General features: G+C 42.6%; 1 protein-coding gene across 1 annotated transcript in view; it reads left to right on the top strand.

Moving 5' to 3' along the window:
* Positions 1 to 8222, top strand: part of CYFIP1 (cytoplasmic FMR1 interacting protein 1) — a 90695-nt gene extending 82473 nt beyond the window's left edge. The window contains exons 26-29 of the mRNA XM_030889070.2: positions 2179 to 2273; positions 2947 to 3185; positions 3591 to 3738; positions 7482 to 8222. Coding sequence (XP_030744930.1) covers positions 2179 to 2273; positions 2947 to 3185; positions 3591 to 3738; positions 7482 to 7646 — 647 coding nt within the window. The 3' untranslated portion in view covers positions 7647 to 8222. The remainder of the gene's footprint in view (positions 1 to 2178; positions 2274 to 2946; positions 3186 to 3590; positions 3739 to 7481) is intronic.
* The last annotated feature ends 1358 nt before the right edge of the window (positions 8223 to 9580 follow it).

The raw sequence follows: 9580 nt of genomic DNA, 5'->3' as shown, positions 1-9580 counted from the left end.
TCAAGTTCTATTTGGGGGTGAGGGGGTGGGCGGGAGGATTTGATCTTTAACAAATAATGGCAAAACTGGAGATCCGTTTGCAGAAAAATGAAACAGGAGCTATACTTCATTATATATACAAAAACGAACTCAAAATGGATGAAACACTTGAACGCTAAAGTCAAAACTCTATAGTTCCTAGAAGATAGTGTTGAGACAAAATGTGGGGACCTAACTTTAAAAAATAGACTATAACACAATTTCAAATGCACAAACAGCAGAAGGCAAATTAGATAACTGGAGCCCCATCAGACTTAAACACTTCCGTTCTTCAAAGAACTTTACCAAAAGAGTAACAAGGGATACCTACAGACTGGGAGACAATGTTTTGAAATTTCATATCCAACGAAAGTCTAGTCTCAAAAATACATAGAAACCTTCAAGAACTCATCACACAAACTACACATTCGAAAAATGGGCATAGAACATGGACACTCACTCTCTACCAAGGAGGACCTTTAAGTAGCCAACAAATAATTGAAAATAAGATGATTAGTCATTAAGAGATGCAAATTAAAACTCTCCCTCTTACTAAAATGGCACTGATTAAAAAATAAATAAACAGCACTTCACAAAAAACTAGAATACATTATGATCCAGCACTCCTACTCCTGTTATATACTCCAGCGTTTTAATTAAGAAATAAAGACACGTGCATGCCTATATTCATTGCAGCACTAGTCACAATAGCAAAATGACTGACACATTGTAGGTCCCCATTAAACAAAATGCTACACACAACACAATGGAATAATGCTCAGCTTTAAATAATTACGATGAGTTATTGAAACAGCATGGATAAATCGTCAGAACATTATGCTTAGTGAAATAAGTCCATCACAAAAGGGCAAATATTTATGAGCAGCCTTTTAAAAGAAGAATGTACGTATCCGCTGTTGGGCGGTGGTTAGCAGGAATGTGGGGCGGAGAGGCGGAGTCGCTCTTGTTATTAGGTACTGTCAGGTCAGGTGCGACCCCTAGCGGCCCTGTGTGCAGCAGACCGAAACCCCACCTGCCCCACAGCCTCACGGTTACAGCTAGATCTAGAAAGTAGACACGCGTTCTATTTGGTGATGGAAAAGGCAGCTCCAAATGTGGATGAAGTGCACATGGTGTGACCCAAAGCAAGATAGTACTGAGAAATATGCAAACGAAAACATCAATCTGTTAAGGAATAAAATAAAATGTTAAAACATGAAGACCAATTAGGGAGGGAAATGTATAGTGCCACATATGTGTGCATTCACAGGTGGCACCGGTACAGATATGTCTTAGATATAACTAAACTTTGTGGGATTGGCGTTCTGAATTTGAAAGCTTAGGACCATAGTCTTTATAGGACAACGCAGTTTATTTGGCATAATGTAATTAAATAAACGTTATATATTTTTTAAAAAACACCTTTATATTCTATATCCTAATTTGGTGCATAGTCTGGGGTCTTAAAAGCTTGAGATCAGCCATCTAAGATAGAACTGTGGGTCTGTACTCATCCATAGCACAAAAGGGAGGAGGAACTGAGGCAGAAACTAGGCTACAGGACTAAAAGTCTTGAGCCATCTACCTTGAACCAAAAGAAGATGGTGCCGGACTAACACTACTATTTGGATAAGGGCCACCGTAGATCGGTACAGATCAAACAGTAGAAAAATATGGACCAGAACTCAGATTTTTTAATGTCCTAACTTACTATAAACTAGGTGAAACTAGAGGACTCTCAGCAAATGTTGTCCTGATGTTCTCTTTAACCCTTGAACAGGAACCCCTGAGGCAACCCTTTAGCTAAAGAACAGGGTGGCTCATCAACTAAGGGGTGTAGCTCATAGTACTGTGGTCCCATAAAAACGATCTGAGACCAACACGGTCAACAGTTAGCCTAAAGCAAAGTTGAGAGGGTCAAGGGCAGGGCAAACTAGTTTACTGGAAAGAGCACAGACAGAACTGGTGAGAAGGTTGGCACGCTGTGAAAAAGGTAAAGGTAACCAATATCCATGAGTGATTTCTGTAGAAATTATTAAGTGGGAACTTAACAGCTGTGTAAACTTTCACAGAAAAAGCAGTATTGCATGTGAAGAAAAAAACATTCATATCACTTTTTCATCCAAAAGAATGTCGGATAATAGGTTTTTTCCACTGCAGAGGGTGAAAGACTGGATGCCAAAATGAAGCGGCTGGAATCCAAGTACGCCCCACTCCACCTTGTTCCGCTCATTGAGAGACTGGGGACCCCTCAGGTAGGTGGCCTCAGACACTGTTGCCATTGCCAGCCTGGGCAGCCATTGCCAACCTGAGTGGGTGGGCTTTAGAGCATAGTTTCTGAGCAAGGCCATCCTGACCGGAAGCTGCTGTAACAGTGTTCAGCTTAATGCAACTGCTGTGCCTTCACAGTTACAGCTAGCAGAGCCCTATTGAGCCCTCTTCTGGATGGACATGTAACTTTAATGAACTGGTGTGGAAAGGTTTGGAATATCACCTGGTTCCTAAGACAGAAATGTTGATTATTGTCCACCTAAAGAAGGCACTGGGTATTTTAAGATAGGAAATGTGTCAGAGGAGAATTCTGTAATGTCTGTCAACTAACACTACCTTACTTATTAACTCAATTGGCGAGCCGTCCTATTCTTTATAGGATGCTGTGCAGCGTCCTGGACTCCTAGTGCCGCCTCCTACAGTGCTGAGGACTCAAAGTGTCCTGGTTAAGAATCCCTTGAGATATAGTCCTGTAATTAAATAAAAATGTTCCACAAACCTTTGAAGCCCCTTCCTAGCTCATTGCTGGCATATTCATTTTCTTGATATTTTTATAAACCATGATAGTTTTCCATAAACTATTCAAAAAAAAGTCATAAAACAATAGTAGCATTTAAGTTTCCTCCAGTGACCTGCATATTCTTTTCCTTTCTGCAGCAAATTGCAATAGCAAGAGAGGGGGATTTGTTGACAAAGGAGCGCCTCTGCTGTGGCTTGTCTATGTTCGAAGTCATCCTGACCCGGGTTCGGACCTTTCTGGATGACCCCATCTGGCGAGGGCCTCTTCCCAGCAATGGAGTCATGCATGTGGATGAGTGTGTTGAGTTTCACAGACTCTGGAGTGCCATGCAGTTTGTCTACTGCATTCCTGTGGGAACGCATGAGTTTACGGTTGAGTAAGTGCTTAATCTTAGCCTTTGGAGAAGGCAAAAGTTCCAGTGTTGGAAGAAGGGCTGCTGAGGGTAGGAGGTGGGGAAGCGAGTGTTAGGCAGTGCAGAAGACTGCCTTGCTCTGGAGGAGGACCCAAAACCTGCCAAGCTGGCTTGGCTGCTTTAATGCCGTAGAGGTGACTCAGTGTCCAGTGCGGTGCTTCATGAAGTCATTATTCATGGAAAGACTATATTTAGCAAAAGGTAAAGAAATGGTATACTACATATACTGTTTACCTTTCTCGGAATGACTTATGCCCAACGAGCTCTGGTATGGGTGGCCAGTGATACAGATGACTTGGCTAATAATGACTTGTAGACAGACTCATTCAAGACTTCAGAATTTTTCTTCTCTCATTTCTCTGTTTTTAGGCAGTGTTTTGGTGATGGGCTCCACTGGGCTGGCTGTATGATCATTGTACTTCTTGGACAACAGCGACGGTTCGCTGTATTGGATTTCTGCTACCATCTACTTAAAGTCCAGAAACATGATGGCAAAGATGAGATTATAAAAAACGTGGTAGGTGGAAGAAAATTGTGCGTTGATATTTCACAAAAATTTCCCCCTTGGGAATGCTTTTTATTGAAGCAAAATAAATAGCACAAATTGAAGCTTATTTTTTCCCATTACCAAAGTGAATCTATAATTGGAGAACAAAGCTGTCTAGCAGTTAAGATACTTTGCCTATTTTCCTTTCTTTTTTTTGTTTTTTTAAATCATTTTATTGGGGGCTCGTACAACTCTTATCACAACCCATACATGCATCCATTGTGTCAAGCACATTTGTACATGTGTTGCCATCACTATTCTCAAAACATTTGCCTCCCACCTGAGCCCGTGGTATCAGCTCCTCATTTTCCCCCTTCCTTCCACGTTCCCCCCTCCCTCATGAACCCTTGATAATTTATAAATTATTATTTTGTCATATCCTGCACTGTCCGACGTCTCCCTTCACCTACTTTTCTGTTGTCCGGCCCCCAGGGTAGAGGTTATATGTAAATCCTTGTAATCGGTTCCCCCTTTCTACCCCACCCTCCCTCCACCTTCCCGGTATTGCCACTCTCAGCACTGGGCCTGAAGGGATCATCCGTTCTGGATTCCCTGTTTCCAGTTGCTATCTGTACCAGTGCACATCCTCTGGTCCAGCCAGACTTGTAAGGTAGATTTGGGATCGTGACAGTGGCGGGGAGGAAGCATTTAGGAACCAGAGGAAAGTTGTATGTTTCATCGTTGCCACCCTGCACCCTGACTGGCTGCCGATTTTCCTTTTCAATGTTCAGCAGTAGGTCAAGGCCCTCTCAATACACCTCATCATCTGATTTTCTTCTTCTGCCTTCAGTTGGATAAAGTGTCTTGCTCATATTAGATTTGAATCCACCTGTATAACCCAGGATACAATTTAAGGTCCATCTGAAAAATCTCTTTTGCCAGGGCAGCAAACATTCTCATAGGTTCTAGGGAGGGAGGCATAGACCTCTTTGGAGAACATTTTACCTCTCTCTTGGCTGAAATCAGAGCCCTGCCTTCGTGGGTCTCTTTCATTCACTTCAGCTCTGTTTAATTTACTGAGGTTTTATCAATTTCAGCAATCATTGGTTTATTTCTAAAAATATTTGTTTTTTAATCAGAGTTGTTGATGTGTGCGCCTTTAATTGTAAATCATAGCAATCCTACATGACAGAGTAGAACTGTCCTTAGGGTTTCCTAGGGCAAAATCGTTACATGAGGAGATCACCATGTCTTTTCTCCCGCCGAGCCACTGGGGGTTCAAAGTGCTGACCTTCTGGGTAGCAGCTGAGGCCTTAACCATTGTGCAACTCAAACTCCGTTGAAATCTGGGTAGGAACTAACAATTATTCCTTTGCAGGATTTCTAATTTTATACATTGTTTATTTTCTAGCTCATAATTATAATTTGGAGGTGCAAGGGATAGAACCACTTTGCCATGGACAGTTAGGCTTTTGTCCGTGGTACGTGGGGACTTACTAACCCGAGGGACTACGTGGGGGCCCACGTCTGACTAGCCTCAGGAATGATGGGGCCCATCATATCCACATGGGGAGGCCAATAAAGGCCTTGGAAAAATGGAGGTTCGGTGGAGCGTCCAGGGTGGCGATGAGGCATATCTGCTTATGGGAGAACAGGCCATGCCACCTTTGCATGGACACCTCACCCTGAACCTTTCCTTATGGGTTGGAATCCTTCCCCCCCGCCCTTTCTGCTAAAGATAGCCCTTTCCTTTGCAGTTTTGTATCAATGAATTAAAATTATATGTAGAAATAGAGGGATAAAGGGACCCCAACGTAGCCCCAAGTAAATGAAGATCAGGGTTGTGGACTAGTTTGAAGCCATGGTAGGAACGAGAGAGAGGACTGCATAAAGCAAATGAAATCCAGAGTGACCTGGAAAGGGTAGCCAAGATTATACCGGACACGGTGTATAGTGTGGGATGTATTATCCATGACAATGTCCACATCAGAAATGGGTGGTCTTAAGTTTCCTTAGATTTATATGGCACTGATTTGCATTTCTCATGGGTGTCTAATTATTAATCTATTCTGAAATGTTTCCTCTACATTCAATTTTTTGGTAAGCTCTTAATGAACTTCATTTTGATTGCTTTCCTTCTAAGATTTACATTCGTTTCTGCTCATCTCTGAGGGCATTTTAACTTAGAGGCTTTTGACTTTGTCGGGGAGTGTCCAGGTATGGTCCAGCATGCTTATATCCCAGGCTGTCACCTCGCGCCACTGCTACTATTGGTATCTATCCTAGACGAAGCCCTGGCTCTGCTTTACGTCCTGCACAGGCAGACCCAGCAATGGTTTTCAGAATTTATTTGTTTCCTGTTTTCTTTATCCAGATTTATTATAGCAGGAAGATAAGTCAAAGCACTCTGTCCAAAGTAATTACAAAGTCTAAAACTTACACTATTAGTTTACTGGTCTTTCCCCAAGGAGCCCTAGTGACGTAGTGGATTATCAGTTGGGCTGTTAACCACATTGTCATCAGTTCAAACCCACCAACTGCTCTGAGAGAGAAAGATGAGGACCCCGGTTCTGTGAAGCTATATACAACCTCAAACCCCAAAGATGCCGTTCCACCCTGTGGTAGAGAGTCCACAGTGGACCCGAGCTGTCCGCGAGTGTGATTTTCCCCACCAAACCCAACCCACTGCCTCGGAGTCGATTATGCCTGACAGCAGTTCTACGGAACAGACTATACCCCCCAGGGCTCCTTCTGGTCCACAGGAGGTTCTTACTACCGCTTTGATGAATGAGTAGATCTGTAAGTCATGTTCAAGGGTATATCTTTTTTTTTTTTTAATTCTCTGTATGTGGGTCTTTGTTAAATTAGAATATATTTTACAATGCAAGGGAAGTCTGGACATGAGCCAGGATAGTCAGCCACACAAGGGGCTGCGCCAGTGCTGCCATCCCATCCGCCCCTCACCCGGCGCAGAGGTCTCTGGGGAGGGGCCGGGGACTTGGCCTTCTGCCTTGTCTGCACTTCAAGGCGAGGCAGGGGGCAGAGGCGAGCGTGCACACGAGGGGTGCAGCTCAGCTCCCCTCACAAAGCAGGGCCTTTCCTGACTAAGGAATAAAGCCTTCGGGAAGGAGGCAGCAGAGGGTCTGAGGACTGAGCCCAAGCCCACATGAGGCCAGCCGGCCCAAGTGATAACCCACATGGCAGTGGCCAGTTTCCTGTCACTCATCAGCCAGTCCCCAAAGTCCCCCTTCCTGGCACCATGGCTACTGGAGCTGCCCATCATGTCAGCTCCTCTGTGTTACTCTTGTCCCCCTTGGCCCAGCGGCCCCACCTCACGCCCCTCCAGCCTTATGAAAATAAGTATTTACAACAGCAGGGGCTCACGCCCTGACCTGCATGAGCGGGGCAGGGTAGGAGTGGGAGGGGAGGGGCATGGAGGGCCAGATCCCTGCGTTGCTACTCTTGCCACCCTGAATGTAGGGCCTGGCACACAGAAGCCACACAGACGTCATTGGTGGGCTGGCATGGCCGAGGCCCTTTAATGGACACATGCTGACCGGCTACTGTCCCTCCCTCTCCGTTCAAGGGTATATCTGCTAGTCGCATGCAACCCATACATTTATTTATATTCAAAACTATTGCTCTTAGAGTTGCAAGAGATGGTATATGTGTCAGTACCATTTGATTCAAGTTATTCCTGAAAAAGTTCTAGCATTTGAAACACAAACAATACATGCAAGTTTTAAATGAATACATTCTAATTTTCATTGTAGCCCTTGAAGAAAATGGTGGAGAGAATTCGCAAGTTCCAGATTCTAAATGACGAAATTATCAATATCTTGGACAAGTACCTGAAGTCGGGAGATGGAGAAAGCACACCTGTGGAACATGTGCGCTGCTTCCAGCCCCCAATCCACCAGTCTTTGGCCAGCAGCTGAGTGATCTCCATGTCCCTTTAGGCGTGTTCTTTCCATGAACAATTTAAGGGACTATTTTTCAGCATCTCTCTGCCTAGAACAAGGGGTGCTTTTCCATATAAAAGCTTAATTTTATAAAACTGACTTATTTTTCTATACTAAAATTGTGCTTTTGAAAACTTGGAAGTCTGAGAAAATTAGTTGCCAATTGCTGCCACCATATTCTAATAATACTTTTTCTATGGCTTGTGCCAACAGCTAAGGTTCTCAGAAAGTGCTGTTTTATTTGTTAAATTACCCCTCAGTGAAGGATCTATTATGTTTAGAGACTTAAGTAAGTCTTAAACAAGACACTTATTACCAGCTAATTGTAATAAAATCCTTAACTAGAATTAAACTTAATGATTCAGTTATTTTGCTTCATCTAGGGATTTATCTGATGGTTTTTATTGAATAATCTTTTCTAAGTCATTTTTTCCTTTTTTCCAGTGTTTCTGACAGTGATCTTGATTTTTTTGCTGCCCAAGTCCAATTGTGACAAAATATAATTTGTGAAGCATGATTTAAAAGTTATAGAAATAAAATCAATGGAATATATCTGTTCATTCATTTACTCTAATCCCAGGCTCCCTTGCTTGGGTGAGGTCCCTTCCTTCACCTGCACAGACTTTATTTTAGCTTCATACGTATGTTTCCAGGGGGGTGAAGGGAAAGCTAAGGCAAATGACATGTAGACAAAAGCGGCAGTGAGCTGCTTTCTTTTTGATGGAGGTCCACACGAGGAAAGGAAACTGGCTTGAGCCAGGACAGGGCATTGAAGACAGCAGGCCTTGTCTTGACTGCCTCTCCTGTCTGATAGGGTGCACTGTTTCGCACAACTGGAGCTTTCTCAGCTTCTCTGTTCAACTAACAGACGAGCAGTCTGGTCTATTATTTGAGTCAGGGAAATAGCTATGAATTGAGAAAACTGAAACTAGATTTCTAAATATGAAGGCGAAACCCCAAACCAAACTCACTGCCATTGAGTTGACCCCGACGCATAGCAACCGTATAGTCAGAGCTGAAAGAACAGCTCCTGTGGGTTTCCAAGGCGGTCAGTCTTTGTGGGTACAAAAAGCTGCCTTTTTAACTATGGAGCAGCGAGCGGGTTCAGACTATTGACCCTGCAGTTCGCAGCCCAGCACAAAATGCCCGGTACCATCGGGGCTGTTTGTGATGGCCAATATATTTCTGGTTTAATTTGAGACTGCTATAACAATTATCACAATAAAGGAAGCCATACACTGTTTTGGTTCCCAGCACATATAAAAGTTACATTTATACTATACTCCTGCTATTAAATGTGCAACAGCATAAAGAAAAATTTTTAAATGTGTGAATTACAAAAACATGACAGTAGCTATTAGGGAAAATAATGGTGCTAGTAGACTTGCTCAATTTAGGGTTGTCACAGACCTTCAACTAATAAAATAAATGAAATGAATAAATAAGAACACAATTATCCATAAGTGGCAATAAAATGAAACATGACTATTGTCAAGTACTTAACTCTTGGACAACCCAGAGACTCTTGAGGTTAAGAGATAGTATTTGTGTTCATCCTATACTAAAAGTCGAAAATCGATTTTAAAAATTAATGACCAAATAGTTCATATTACTGTTTTATATAATTATAAGTAAAATACAGCAAACACTAATGTACAAGACAATTTCAAGGGCTCTAAAATGTTTAATGATTTACTAGTGTGTATTAATCTTCGCATTCTAAATGGAGGTACCACCCCCAAAGAGGTAGAGACTGGACATACAAAGCACAGATGCAGTATATAAGAGCAATAGTGTTATCTGTGGTATTCAAATTACATAGTGGGAGTTAATTAGGGTGGAAAATCCCCCCAACATTTTCTTTTGTTTTGCTATTTTTTTCTTAAATCATTTTATTGGAGGTTCTTACA

This window comes from Echinops telfairi, unplaced genomic scaffold (assembly GCF_000313985.2).
Source record: "Echinops telfairi isolate 266 unplaced genomic scaffold, ASM31398v2 ScPeMD7_7475;HRSCAF=8513, whole genome shotgun sequence".
Classification (NCBI taxonomy): Eukaryota; Metazoa; Chordata; class Mammalia; order Afrosoricida; family Tenrecidae; genus Echinops; species Echinops telfairi.
The sequence above is the reverse complement of the archived record's forward strand: the minus strand, read 5'-3'. Positions and strand labels throughout refer to the sequence as shown.